Source organism: Monodelphis domestica, chromosome 1 (genome assembly GCF_027887165.1).
Source record: "Monodelphis domestica isolate mMonDom1 chromosome 1, mMonDom1.pri, whole genome shotgun sequence".
Classification (NCBI taxonomy): domain Eukaryota; kingdom Metazoa; phylum Chordata; class Mammalia; order Didelphimorphia; family Didelphidae; genus Monodelphis; species Monodelphis domestica.
Window position 1 is genome coordinate 598,633,504 of NC_077227.1, and position 15,441 is coordinate 598,648,944.

The 15,441-nt window shown below is 40.2% G+C and overlaps 1 protein-coding gene across 4 annotated transcripts in view; it reads left to right on the plus strand.

Moving 5' to 3' along the window:
• The window catches only part of ZNF395 (zinc finger protein 395), a 64,258-nt gene that overhangs the window by 40,137 nt on the left and 8,680 nt on the right, over positions 1 to 15,441 (plus strand). For 2 of the 4 annotated variants that reach the window (XM_016423996.2, XM_007476519.3), the window contains exons 2-7: positions 1,177 to 1,441; positions 4,206 to 4,441; positions 6,332 to 6,441; positions 12,297 to 12,532; positions 13,397 to 13,497; positions 14,637 to 14,916. In XM_016423996.2, the coding sequence (XP_016279482.1) occupies positions 1,190 to 1,441; positions 4,206 to 4,441; positions 6,332 to 6,441; positions 12,297 to 12,532; positions 13,397 to 13,497; positions 14,637 to 14,916 (1,215 nt within the window). In that variant the 5' untranslated portion in view covers positions 1,177 to 1,189. The remainder of the gene's footprint in view (positions 1 to 1,176; positions 1,442 to 4,205; positions 4,442 to 6,331; positions 6,442 to 12,296; positions 12,533 to 13,396; positions 13,498 to 14,636; positions 14,917 to 15,441) is intronic. The other 2 variants (XM_001373606.5, XM_016424010.2) reach the window with 1 other exon arrangement.

Sequence of the window (15,441 nt, forward strand, 5' to 3'; positions counted from 1 at the left end):
AATAAATTGAAATCAGTAGGGAGAAGTGTAAAAGCCTAATGTTCAGATTCAGAAATAATCTTCTCAATTACAAGATGGAGGAGCTATTGTGGAAGCAGTTTGTCCAAAAACGATCTGGGGGTTTTAGTGGACTACAAACTCACCATGAATCAGCAGTGTGATGTGGCAGCTAAAAAGCTGTTGTGATCCCTTGGCCAGACTACATCTGCAGTATTTGTTTAGGTCCGGGCATCACAATGACGGACATTCATAGCCTGTACACTGATAAACTGGAAGCAGCTAAAATAATGAAGGACTCTTGAGTCCATGTGGTGAGAGGATCACTTGGAGAACTTTGGAGGGGGGTGTTTCCTAGTGAAGACTCAGGGGAAGGAGACATAATGATTGTCTTTAAGTACTTCAGATTCTGTCCTGTAGAAGAGAGATTATACATGCTATGTTTGAAGTTGGAAGGTGCAAAGAAGCAAATTTAGATTTGATGTCAGCAATACCACCACCACCAAAAGTCCTAAAAACAAGAGCTATCCAAATTTGAAAGGAGCTGTCTCAGGAGGTAATGTAGGTTTTCAAATAGGTTGGACAACCATTTGCTGTGGGGATTCTTTTTCTTGGAAGTGTTGGACTGACTAGCCACTAAAGGTCTTTCTAACTCTCAAGTTCTTTAATTCTTCCTCTTGTATGTGTTTATCCTTTATAAAATAGAGATATTTATTCTGTACCTCTCCCCACCTTTGGGGAAATTATATAGATAAATGATTTAAAACTCTTTGGAGTTCAAGGAGCCCCTTAAAGACTCCTTTATTATATTTTAAAAAATAAAACAGATATTATTAGTTTTGGGGAAAAAAGCCCTAAAACACCCTCCAAAAATAATAAATCAATTTTCTTTCTAATACCTGCACTGAAATGAGATGGATTAGATATGTGGTATATACATTGATTTCTATCTAGAGAAGCTCAGGGTATTAGAAGGATGAAAAAATGAACAGCATTTTTTAAATAGCTGTTAATTTTGAGTACTTCCTGAGTACCTCATAGGGCAGAGAAAACAGATCCTTATTTTCTGAATCCAAGTGGTACTTGCAAGGCTTAGGAACCGTAGGCCTTGATGCCTTTTCTTGGAGACAGTTGCTTGGACATGGCTTCAATTGTTTCTTTTTTCATTTTTCTTTCCAGTACAGAAGGCAAAATGGCAAGTGTACTGTCACGGCGCCTTGGCAAGCGATCCCTCCTGGGAGCCCGAGTGTCTGTCCCCAGTGCCTCTGGAGATAGCCTGGCAGCATCAGTCCAGCCCTCAGGCTCACATGCTGAGCTGGTTGGGGTGGCTACCCAGCCTTTCCCTGCCTATAAGGACAGCCACTGCCAGGAACATCCTAAGGAGAACCTCATGACTTCTGGTGTTCCAGGTCTACAGCAGGTGGTGTTCCAGCCAGGACAGAAGGTGAGTCAAAGCACAGTATGGACAGGAGTGTGTTTCTGTCCCCTCTGGCTTGCATTTGGAAGACCCACAGTCTTCCCTCTCTGTTTAGGGATAAGATTGGGTACAGGAAGAAAAATGTCGCCGATGCTGTTTTTTTCTCTCAAACCACTCATTTCTGATCTTTCCTATATTGCTCATAAGAGAAGCAGACCTTCTTGGGGAAGAAAGAAGGAGGGTCTTACATCACTAGTTATCTAAGGTGTCTCTTTGGTAGAGAATTAAGACTGAGTGGGGATATGGAGTTTTCTTTCCTTGACAGGTGCTTCTTTAAAAACTTTTAAAAAATTAACGAGCATTTATTTTCGTACTTCCCCAACAGATGGAAAAAGGAAGAGAAAAACAAAACCCTTCTAAAATATGTATAATCAAGCAAAACAAATTCCCATGTTGGTTAGACTCAAAAATATGTCTCTCATTCTGTATGTTAAATCTGTCACCTCTTTCAGGAGGTGGGCAGCATTCGTTATCAGCAATCGTGTGGAAACATAGATCATTGCATTGATCAAAGTCTTTTAGAGTAATTCAATATTAGTGTTGTTGGCATAATAGCAATAAGAAGAAGAATAATTAGCATCTCTGTAGAGCTTTAAGGATTTCCAGACACTTTCTAAAATTACCTTGGATGGTAGATGCTATTAATATTGCTGTTGCCCAGAGTCACACAACTAGTCAGTCTGAGGCCAGATTTGGACTTGGGTCTAATGCTTTGTCCACTGTGCCACTTAGCCACCTCTTAGAATAACAATAATGGTGATGATAACAATAACAGTGCTTATATTTATGTAGTCCTTACTACGTATCAGGCACTGTGCTAAGTGCTTGATGATTTTTATTTGATCCATAACAATGCTGGGAAGTAGGTGCTAATGTTATGATGAGGTAAACAGGGGTTAAGTGATTTGCCCAGGGTTACATAGCTATAAAGTGTTTGAAGCTGGATTTGAACTCAGGTCTACCAGATGCCAGGCCTGGTGCTCTGTCCACTGTACCACCTATTACCTCGTTCCAAATTGTTCTCCACAGTGGTTGCACCATTTCACAACTCCATTGAGCATTTATTAGTGTACCTGTTTTCTCACATTGCCCATAAATGGAATTTTAGAACCCAAATTATAGAGTGTTTGTACAACAGATGTGACCTTCTGCTTCCTGTGGATACACCATGGATAGCTGTGGGTACAATTCATAGAAGCTCTTGCCATTCTTTTGAAGGAAGTGCTCCCAAAGTCCGCTGGACCTGAGTTCTTGGTCTGCTTTCGGTTGACCCAGAAGTGTTTCCAGAGGCTCATGAAGCGAGTGGTATTATCTTAAATGTTTACAGAGACAAGTTGGCATATATAGTCGTTCAGGAGTCAACAACCTTTAAAAGTTAGATATCAAAAGGTTGTTTTTTTTTCCTGTGCTTTTTCCCCATTGGAAGTGAGTGTGTACCAAATGGACTTAAAAAAAATCAGGGACAAGAGTAACACTTGAGACTCATTGTGGGTGGTCAGTCCGTGGTGGGCTGGTGGTGGATACTACCCCAACTTGATCATGGCTTTGGTTGCATGCAGAATCTTGCTGATTCCTATTATGCCATGACTTTCCTGTCCCCTTTTTTGGTGTCGTGGGCAATGATAAGTGTGGTGAGAGTTTTTTATACTCTGTGCATCTTGAGGCAGGGCGACTCTCCCGTGTTGTCAGAATGCTTGGATCCCCCAAAGAAAGCTTCACAGTCTTTAAGGGGGTAGAGAGGAGAGGTTAAAATGATCCTTTAGAATCAAGGAGAAAGTGCCAGAGTTGATTTGAGGAGAACTTTGGTCTTGGAGGGTTTATGTGTTTTTTAAATGGCTACTTACTTTGGCAATCAATCTTTTGTCATTTGGGAACCTTGGACAGCAGCAGGTGAGGCTCTAGGGCCAGATGGAGATTGAGAATACAGAATAAATGTTAGGTCCCCCCAGCAGAGCAGATCTAGAGCAGAGCTCCAAAGCCATTCATTGGACAGAGCCGAGGAAGCCATTTCATCTGATCGATGTGAAGTATTAGAGGACATGTGTTGTGTGATGGTCAGAGTATTTATTGGCTTGGGAATCTGAATCAACCTGAGTTCGGGTCCCACCTCTGACAATAACAACTGTGACTGTGGGCTTAATTTCTGTGAGTGTCCATTTCTTTCTCTGTAAAATGGAGATAATGCCTATACTGATTACCTCACAGATTTGTTAGGAGTATCAGGCAGAATGAATGCATAGGACGAGGAAGATGTCTGTGTTCCTTCTCCCTCCCTCCTCCTGGGGGAGAGTTTTTAGACTATAGGTGTAGAATGATGTGGCCAATGAGTTTTGTGCTTAGTTATATTTTCTTACTATGTGAAGAAGAATTTTTTTTTCTCAGACAGGGAGGAAGGCCAGAGAGGGGTTGTTGGGAACTGACAATGAGGTTGATTTTTTTTTTAAGAGCATCAATAAAACAATTTTTTTTTTTGGTAAAAGACTCTTAAAGCTCCCTGCCTTGACTTAGAACTTTTATATGGTTCCTGTTGAGGCAAGAACCAATGCAGTGTGGTGCTTAGCCTGAGCCCTTAGGTAAGAGCAGGTAATTGGGAAACCCTTGGCTTAGGGGAAATGTGTGAGCATGAATGGGGAAGCAGCAGCAATTTCTGGTGGATGGATCTGGGAATATTAGAACCTTAGAAGGAGACCTACTCACCATGGAATTCCCTTTTTCTTTCTCTTTTTCCCAGGTCTGTGTGTGGTATGGAGGCCAGGAGTGTATGGGAGTGGTGGAGCAGCACAGCTGGGCAGAAGATAAGGTGACAGTTCTGCTGTTGGACCAAAAATTGCAAATCTGCTGCAAATCAGAGGAGGTGTGGCTGCCAGAGCTGAAGTGCTCCGTGCCTCAGCCAGCACCAACCGTGGATCAGGGAGCACCTGCTGGGGCGTACAGATCGGTCTCCAGGAACATTGATGTCCCAAAGAGGTTTGTATGGAAGGAACTAGACCCCTGCATATGTGAGCAGCTGTTTATGGAATGGGGGGGTGGGGGTGTCTCAGAGGGTTTATAAGAATTTAGGGAGTTTTCCCTAGCCAAAGCCCTATCTATAGGTGCCTTCTTTTGTAGGGTTTTAATACTTGGACACGTCCGAAGTTTTAGGGATGAGGGACTGCCTCAGGGCTTTTGCTCTCTCTCATTTAATTTTATTTTAGATAAATGTCAAATTTATTATATACATATACATTAAAACCGTAATCAATAGGGTTTTATATAAATGGAGATGACTAGAGAATAAGGTTAAAGCTTGGATTCAGGCAAGATATGGTGAAAGCTCATTTATTGGAATAGAGACCAGGAAAGGACAAAGGGCACAATCCAACTGGCTGGTTGGGATGAAGGTCAAAGGAAAGCTTATATGGTCTGGAGATGCCCAAATCACTCAATTTTAATTTGGGAAAATTTTAATTTTGGGCTCTTTGTAAGTTAATAATAATAACTAGGATTTGTGTAGCTCTTTAAGATTGGCAAAGTATTTTATTTCATTTGAGTCTCATAACAAATTTCTGAAGTAAGTAACTATTATTATCACCATTTTCTAATTGAGGAAAGTAAAGCTGAGAGAATTGAAATGACTTATCCAGGGTCCCAGAGCTAATAAGTGTCTTGGTGGGATTTGAACTCATTTTCTTGATGACAAATCCAACATTCTGTTCCCTGCACCATATTGTTGCTGTGGAATGCTCCCCCCACTGTAAAGAGGGCCGAATAAATGAACACTTTATCATGACCTTGAATGAAAGGAAGGAGAGACATTTGCGCTGCTTCTGGGTTCTTTTTTTGTCCTTCTCACCTCTGTTAATTGTTTCAGTTGATGAGAATGTAGTGGTAGTATGATCCCCAGCAGCCTAGAATTAAAAGATACTTTATATTTAGCTTTAGGGTAGCTAGGGGGCATAGTGGATAGAATGCTGAGCTTAGAGTCAGGAAGATCTAAATTCAAATTCACCCTCAAACATTTGTGACCCTGTGTGGGGCCCTTTACCCAGTTTACCTCAGTCTCCTCATCTGTAAAATGAGCTGGCGAAGGAAACCACAAACTACTCCAGTATTCCAAGAAAACTCCAAGTGGGGTCATAAAAAGCAGAACATGTCTGAAATAACTAACCAACGACTTCGCTTAGATTGCATGTTGATTTCCTTCCCCCACAGCTCCCAAAAGATTTACCATTTTAGTGACCACATATCATAGTATAAGTTGACCTCTCAAGGTTAAATAAATAAAAACCTTCCTCTATTTGGAATTGATATATTGGGTAGATTGACTGCAGAGACCTACCTCATCCTTCTTTGTTAGCCATAGCTGATTGGATGACAGACTCTCACCTTCTTGTTTTCGACAGCAGTTAGCATTTATATTCGGCTGTAGGTGATATTTGTCATTGTTTTATACCCCACTACTTCATAGCCATGGAGGTTGCTAGTGGCGCAGTGGGTAGAGTTCGGGCCCAGACGCCGACTAACTCTGACAGGCACTGAACTTTTTTCTGCCTCACTTTCCTTATCTGTAAATGAAGATGATAATAGCACTTCCCTTCCAGGGTTGTTGTGAGAATCAAATGAGATAATATTTGTGTAGTGCTTAACATATAATGTCTGGCACAGAGAAGGAGCTTAATAAATGCTTGTCCTTCCTTCCTCTTCTAATTGGGTACCTTGAGAACCCAATAATTTATTGTGGGATGTATCCCAGAGTTATAGGATTGCATTGATCCACAAACATGCAAATAGTCATCAGGAAAAGTTGGTGACTGGAGGATCATGGAATTTCTTGGGGCCATCTTCATGTTTCTGACCTCTCCTTCTCTTTGGATTCAGGAAGTCAGATGCAGTGGAGATGGATGAGATGATGGCGGCAATGGTCCTGACAACTCTGTCTTGCAGCCCAGTAGTGCAAAGTCCTCCTGGCATTGAGTGCAATTTACCTGGTGAGTCTTGCCACCAAGCCCCAAGAAAAATACCGAGTGGGTATCTGGTTTGGAGGAAGTCCGTGAAACTCAACATTTTTTTAGCAGCCATGTACCAAGAACACGGGCCTGGAAAGCGGGATTGCTGGATTCTCTTCTCAGTTCTATTCCACCTCGTGCTTCCTGAGTGACCGTGTGTTAGTTGGCTCCCTTCTTTTTCCTCAGTTTCCTCACCTGGGGAGGAGGATCCTGGAGCATTTGAAGATGACTGAGAGCACTGGACAGAGTCTCACTGGCCAGATGAGTAAGTTCTCCCTGGGAGTAAGTTAGGCACTTTGGTGGGGAACTTGAACTAGGCCAGTAGAGGGGTGTTCTGTATACTAGAAAAATAGTATATGAGCGGCCTCTAAATGGTCATGCCCTTCTCCAGGTGTCTTAATTCAGTCTTGTAAACTAGGGCAAGCTTACAGGGTGAGACCCTAAAACAAATTAAGCCTAACATCAACCCAGTTGTGGACAAAAAAATATTTTCATGGAAAGTAAAAGTGTGACTTCACAACAAATTGATTCTCTTTCTGACTATTTTTGGCACTACCTAAAACATACCATTGCCATTACTGTGGGGAATGGTTGGTGAATATCATTAGTAGTTTGATGAGACTTATTGGGTGGGCCTGAAGGTTTTTGATTAAGTTGTAGGGCTGGCCTAAAACTTACTCCCAGGGAACAACTTTACTTACTGGCACAATCAGTTTAACTTAATTGTCTCATTCTGAGTTTTGTCAGAGAACATGAAATTTTTGGTAAGAAAAATGACTATATAAACTTCTTATATTTACATAACTAATTAATTTAGTTTTTTAAAATGTTACTTATATTTAAGTGTTGTTTAAGTCTTCTCTAACATCAAGGAATAGACTGTACTTAATTAGATCAGAATGTGACCTGCTGGCTCTAAAATAATTCAATAACAGAATAATGTAGACAAATTTCTGGCCCTCTGAGAATGAAGTTAGATTGTATATGTTCTGTACACATACATAGATATAGATGCTAGAATATAGAAAGAGAACAAATAGAATAGATATTATAAATATTACATGATACTAATCTTAATAAATATGTAATTTAACAAATTTATAAAAATATAAATTATAGAACATACAAAACATACATGTTTACATATTATTTATATATAGAGAGAGTGTTTATGTGCATGTGTTTTTCTCAATGATAGTAGCAGTTTTTTAAAATTAAAAAGTATGAGGAAGGCCCTTGAAGTAGTAGTATAAAGGGATAAGCATGGGTTTTAACTCTACCACTGGGTCTAGGAGTGATTCTCAGGAATTGGTGCAGAGGGGAGAGTAGGTTATTATGAGAACATCAAGTCCTACAAATTCGTTGTACTCTTCTCTTGTACCTCCAAGTGGCCACAGTTCCAACCATCATTTTACCTCTTTTTCTGAAATGTTTTCAGCTTTTTCTACCAAGGAGTTAACTTATTTTAAAAATCAGAAGAGATGGCTGATAATCATTGAAACCAGTGGAAAAATAGATTTACTTGATAGCTAATTTTCCTGAAATGCATTTATTTTGTAAAGTGAGGTCTATTTTGAGAGCCTTCTCTAAAATTGAGCTTTATTTAAAAGTATTAGTTAATAACCCTTTGCCTTTTTTCCTTCAGGATTGCTATGTGAGCATTGCTTTTCATATAGAAAAGAGAAGAGAGAAGGATTACTATTGAGTTAATGGCAATAGAAATTGTCTAGAAAACAGAGTGCTCTGGTACTGTCTTGCCCACACATATTGAGAGGGATCCCATAAACGGCAGTAGCCATTTTTACAGATTTTCATTGCTTGGCATGTAGTACCTAATAAATATATTTTCATTCATCGACAAAGCCTTGACCACCCTATACTTGGACCTAGTTTTTAAAGAACCTGCTAAGGTGACATGCTTGATATGCATACATCATATACACAATAGAAGCAGAAATTATTTTTTTACTTTAAAAATACTTTATTTGTTCTCCTTGAAAAATTTTATTTACTATACATGAATACAATTGGGAAGAGCAACTATATGGAGGACTGGGGTAAAGATTTGTTTAGATCTTGACTTGCTTTTATTTTTACCTATAATTCCTGACCCAGATCTTTTCTCTGTTTCCTAAATCTTGCCTTGATAGTCCCAGTAAGGATTAAACTCTTGCTTGCTTCCTGATGTCTGGCTCAAACCATGAATCAATATTTGTGCTTTATTTAGTTCAGGGACTTGGTTGCTTTGGAACTCCTGTACTCAGCGGGGTTGTGATAGTTTCAAGGTCTAAAAATTTGGGAACATGACTCATTTACTCAGCCTGTGCCTTTCCTGCAGGAGGTGAGATCTGAGGAAAGTCTTGATTAGATGGCTATTTTAGGCAAATGGGACAAAAGAGTGGGAATAAGGCAGGAATGCATTGATATCCTAAATTGACAGTATGCTTTGAAATCCAATGTTAAAAAGGCTAACAAAGTTAATGGCAATAAAGGAACTGATAGAAGTCTTTCCTGTTTTATCTTACAGGACACTTGATAATCATAAGGTTCTTATTTCCTGCCTTATTTGAAAAATAAGCCTCTCTCTAAACTTTTCAGATACATATTCCTTTTATTGCCACTCTATAAGTTATCCTAAGCCAAGCATTTGAAAGAAATTGGACCATCCCTAAAATGAGAGGCAAGAGTATTAATAAAAACTGAAGAAGCCACACACTGGCCCTGCATTTCTTCAAACAATGATAGTGTTTGTCACCTGCATTCTCTCACTCTCTCTCAGAAAATTAATATAGAAAAATTATATAGTCCTGAAACTTTCCCAGGTGAATGGCACATCATAAGAGATATCATGTAGTAGTGGTGCTAGTCTTCATAGTTTCCTTTGTTTCATTGTCTCCCTGGTGGCTTGGCCATTTTTCTCTTAATTTCTTATATTTTCCCCATCACCTGCTAATTCTTTACTGTTGCTCAAGACTAAATTTAGAATAGTAATAGCCTTCATTATTGATTTGTCTTTATTGTTAATTTTATATCCCAGAATGAGAAGTCAAGTACTTTGCTTAGAGATTAGATTCCCAGGAGATACCAAAATACTTAAATCTGCTTTTGGCAATTCTCTCTTACTTCTTGGCCAATTTAATAATCTGTATTGGGAAAATATCACTCATTTTTTTTGGACTCTGGACAGTCCTACAATATTTTCATACAATGTTATCATAGGATTATTCATATATTCACAATAGAATCATAAATCCAGAGCTAGAAGGGACTGTAGAAGTTTTTTTAACTCTCTCATTTTATAAATGAAGAATCTAAGGTCCCATGGGCATTAAGCATCAAAAGTGAGATTCGAATCTCTGATCCTGGAGGGGGGTGTATCTTCTGTCATGCCATCCTGCTTCCTTCCTCAAGTTTGTCTATTTAAGTCTATGTCTTCCTTATATTTGGTGTTACTCCCTCTAGTTTTATCTTAAATCCTTATCTACACACACACACACACACACACACACACACACACACACACACACACACACACTTGTTGTAGCCATAAATCCTTTCCCAACATCTGATGATATAATTATTTTGTACTTCTATTTTTGCTTTATTGTTTATATTCTGTATTAACGTGCGGAAATCAGAGGTGCTAAGTATTGAGCCCAAATAACTTCCTTCTTGTTTTCACTAGAACATCATTTGGGTACTCCATTGATTGATTACATTGTTTTGTTCTTTATTCCATATTTATAATATTGTTTGGGATGGTTTTATTTGGCATTTTTTCTCCCTCATTGTGTGCCAAGTTCATTTTAAAGTTATCTTAATCAGGTTGTCAAACATTTTGCTAAATGCATTATTTACAGTTATTGATGAGCTGAGCTATAAGTCATTCTTTATTAGGAGCCATTATGGCATCCTAGGCCAGGTTCCAGAAGACCAAATATTCTTCTTTGACACCATTTATGTAGTCAGCTGTTCACTTCCCATATTCTTTCTCTTTCGGTTATTACCTTTAGCTTGAAGAGGTAAAAATACCACCCGGTTCCTTCAGTCTTTCAGGTTTTTTTTTATAAGAATTTCCAAGGAAGGAAGGAGGGAAACAAACATTTATTAAGCCCTTACAATGTTCCAGGCACTGTGATAAGTATTGAGGATACAAATAGAAGCCAAAAAGGAGTCACCAAAAATCTGTTTTATTTTTTTTTCTGATGATATAAAATTTTCCTACATGAATCAGAGAAAGCAGGTAGTGTTTGGTGGATTTGAAGATTTGACAAGATCTATGCCACATTTTCAATATGTACCCTGGGAAGATAATATATCTCCTTGTCATCCATGGTAGCTCTAGACACAGCTTCTCCTGCATGTCTCAGAGGTGGGGAGTCACTATGGTGGTCCATCTCTTTTTCAGGGTGGGGGGAGAGAATAATAACAGAATTTCTTTCACTTACTGGTGCCTCATAGGACAGGGCTTCTTCAGAATGCTTAGAAACACTTTTTCATAAGGAGAGTCTCATACTGACTATAGAGGTCTTGGGATGCAAGACTTATTTTCTTTTGTCTTCATACTCATGTCCTCCTCAACCATTTATTATTATTATTATTAAAAAATCCTTACTTTCTCTCTTAGAATCAAAATTATGTATTGGCTCCAAGGCAGAAGAGAGAGGGTAAGAGCTAGGCAGTGGGGTTTAAGTGACTTGCCCAGGATCAGCCAGCTAGAAAGTATTTGCGATCAGTTTTGCAAGACTTCCCATCTTTTTTTAAGTCTTGCTCTCTCATTCCACTGAATTATTTAGCTGCTCCCTATTCCTTATTATTGATCAGAATTAGACTTATCAGAATAATATTTTCTCTGGGTTATAATTTCTTCCACTTTTTAAAGAAATTTTAAAGCCTTGTCACTTTGACACTCAAAAGCCAGCCCATAGAAGATAAATACAGCTCAGTCAACTGCATTGACTCATAACTGAGTCTGGGCCCAAGACCTGTGTTCTTCTTGGCTTTTTGCTTTCCCCCCTCCTGTCTACTTCTCTCAGGGTCCTCCATTCTTTGGTACTTGTAGAATTTTGGCTTTTATAGCAATAGCTAACCAATAAGAACATGACTGTCTTCTTGTCAGTTAATCAGCTATTTTAGATTTTTCTAGATTCCTCCTTGCTACTTTGCATAGAATTTGTCTTATATGTGAATGTGATTTTCCCCTTAGTGGGTTGTAAGCTCTTCTTTATTTTTGCTTTTTGACTCTAGCACTTGGCCTACGACAAGACTCGTTGGTTGAGTGATATCTTTCAGCTTTGAATCTTTAGCTATTCTGAGTAGCTGTGATGAGAACTTGAATTGTTATAAACCATGAGCTTTGGTAAGCTAACTATATATTTTAAAAATATGTGTGATCATTCTTTTCAAGAGACTCTGGTAAACATGATAATTTGATATTTCCATTTTACTTCAGGTGGGAATAATGTTTATGTAATGACATTTTCCAGGTGGCATCCCTCTATATTTTAATTCTCTATTCTTATCCATCCCCATATTTACCTTCAGGGGCCTATAGAGATCAGGGATAATTCTTGTAGTTTTATTGAGACTTAGAGAGGTAGGTGGTCTACCCGGAAGATGTACTAAGCCAGTGCCGTAAAGAGGCACCAAACTTTAGAAATCCAGACTTCTGGGAGTCACCTTGCCTTTGCCATTCAGTGTTATCAAGTGGGATAAATTACAGTATGCAAATGTAGAAAAGTGAACTATTTCCATCTGGCCTGGAGATGGATGTATCCTGTGGGATAACCACCCCTACAGTTTCTTGAGGTTCTTGTCTTCTCTTCTTTCTTGCATAGTATCCCGAGCAGCCTGTGACCCATGGAAGGAGAGTGGGGATGTGTCAGATAGTGGCAGCAGCACCACCAGTGGGCACTGGAGTGGGGGCAGTGGGATCTCGACCCCTTCACCTCCCCACCCTCAAGCAAGCCCCAAATATTCAGGCGAGGCTTTTGGTTCACCAAAAGCTGACAATGGCTTCGAGACAGATCCTGATCCTTTCCTGATGGATGAGCCAGCCCCACGAAAGAGAAAGGTATTTGTGTGTGTGTGTGTGTGTGTGTGTGTGTGTGTGTGTGTGTGTGTGTGTGTGAGAGAGAGAGAGAGAGAGAGAGAGAGAGAGAGAGAGAGAGAGAGAGAGAGAGAGAGAATTATCCCTGTATAAAGTTGGTTTTAGAGAAAAAGACATAACACTGATGAACCTGGCACATATTAACAACTATTTGTCTTAGACAACATTTCTTTGATTTTCAGAAAATAAATGTTTAACTTTACTATCTTTTATTTTTCATTTTTCCATCCCTTTCTGGTTAAAAATTTTTTTTAGTTATTATTTATTTCTAACATTTTTTTAAAATGTTGAGTTCCCAATTCTTTTTCTCCCTTCTATCCCTCCCCATCCATTGATAAGGCAAGAAATGTGATTATCAATTATACTTATGAAATCATGCTTGAATGTCAGTTTCTTTAGCTATAGCCTTCCCAGAACCCTCATCACCATCTCCTTAGAACCCTCATCTCCTTATGTTTATCCTTTGGCTTCCTGTTCTTAAAGGCAGAGGTGGATTGGTTTTTGATTTTTGTATCTCCAGTGCCTAGAAAGGTTCATAGTAAATGCTCATTGGTTGATTTTTATAGACTTCACACTAATCTCTACTGCTTATGCCCCTCCAAAAACTATACTAGATATTTCTAGTGTTTTCCCCCCTATACAGTACCAACCTTTGCACAAGCCTCTAGGATATATCTATGGGCCAGGACAAAAGCTTTTCAGTGAGCAGTATTTATGAGCCTGAAGAACCCAATCTTGAAATAGAGGGGTGAATCTGCAACTTTTTTGAGTTCATTCTTAGGCAGGAGAAGGGAGTATACTAATGCCCAGGTTTTATTTTCTCCCCAGAACTCAGTGAAAGTTATGTACAAGTGTCTGTGGCCAAACTGTGGCAAAGTCCTACGCTCCATTGTGGGTATTAAGAGGCATGTCAAGACCCTCCACCTGGGGTAAGTAGGGGCCAGGGGCCAGGCCTCATCATCTCTCAGTTATTCCTTTTCTTACCTTGAGGTCCTTGTGATGTCTATTGCCTTCTGCCCCAGAAGATTTCTGAGAAATTAATACATCTTTTTTCTCTCTCCTCCTCAGTCCATTCCAAGACTGGTAAAAAAGTTCTTCTCCTTGGTTCCTGGTACCCCTTCTGGGAGATTACCCAAAGCTATTTCCTTTCATCCTAATGGGCGGGGGGCGGGGGTGGTGGTGGTGGTGAAGGAAATTTACTAACCAAGTGCCTGAATTATTTGTGCTGTCGCAGACCTCCCATGGTTGTCTTCTATTTCCTTGCTGAATTAACAGTTTTTTTAGTGGTCCCATTTACTGAGTGGAAAGAGAGGAATTGCTTAGGTTTGGTAGCTCATAACAGGCTGTTTAAGCCTTTAGTTGGCATCTTTGTTGTCTTTCCCTGAGGAAAACTGGGAGTCTTTCTATTCTTGACACTTTTAGACTGGGGGAAACTGCCTTCATAGAGAGCAGGACCAGGGTTGATAGAGCTTCTTGTCAAACCCACTCATAGCTCCAGAAGAGTCTGCTCAGGGCGATTCTTTGACAGGGAGTCAGACTCTTTGAAGAAAGATGCTGTTTGTATTTTTCAGAAAAGAGAATTTCCCTTCTACTTCCTCCATTAGACTGGAGACCAAAGGCTGTTTTTGCTTTGCCCAGTGCCTGGCACACTGGTGGCACTTACTACTTGTCATCTGATGACATTAGGCTGGGAGAGAAGACTCCTGGTTTTTCTCTGGTTCTATTCCTGATTTGCTCTGGTCCCCCAAGCCATTTCCTTCCTTTCTACACCTCAGGCATGCCCATTTTGTGAACAGTTATGGACTCTTCCTCCACTCTTGTCAGTGTGGGGTGGAAGGGGAAGGTAGTTTCTTTCTAAGGGAGATTCATTCCCCCTTTGGAGTTAGTGTAGACATAGATGTCCTTGGTCTTCGTGCTGCTGGTTTGGGATATTCCCCCTCTTTGGGTCATCCATCAGGCTTCTCTTTTCACTTCTCTGCCTCCCTGAGGCCTTCCCAGAATTAGGGATGCAGCTGTCTGTTGTCTTAACTTGAATCCTTAGGAGACCTCTCCTTCCTTCTTCCAACAGGGACAGTGTGGACTCTGACCAGTGGAAACGGGAGGAAGATTTTTACTACACAGAGGTGCAGATGAAGGAGGAAGCTGCTGCTGTGGCAGTGGCTACTCCCGAGACAGTTCCTGTCCAGAGTCTGACCAACCCTCCCCTTGCCATCTTACCACCACCCCTGCCCCAAGCAGAGTCGTTAGTCCTGGAACACCCGGTCTTGGAACCTTACTTGCCCACTGGTGCTCTCAGCAAGTCAGCCCCTGGCTCCTTTTGGCACATTCAGGCTGACCATGCATACCAGGTACAGAGCTGCATGCCACTTGCAGTGATCCTGGGCACACGTGATAGCTGTCGGCAGCTTTAAAACCGATTGATGCTTAGGCATTCTGGTCTAGCGTCTAAGTGACTTCAGGTCTGATCCTTTAGCCAAGCTCTTGAGCCTTTTCCATAAATAATTCCCTAGAACAAATAAAGCCAGTTTGTCTTCAAGGGGCACATGGACCCTAGAGAGCTGTTACTCAGCAGCTCCCTGTGGATGGAACGGGAACAAGAGAGATTTTCTCTGGGATCAGTGACTACCTTTATAGTTTTTTATTATGTTACATAAATCCCAGTGGTGAGGACACTTCTCCTCCTCAGTGGCCCAGGCCAGTCCGATTCCCTCGTATTTTAGTTAGCTATCTAGTGAAATTTCTAAGAAATCTAATATCTTAGGGGACTTGAAATTCCTCACCACTAGGATTTATGTGACAGGTAATAAATGTAGTCACTGATCCCAGGGCAAATCTTTTCTTCCTGTTCCATCCATACAGCCCACAGTAAGCGC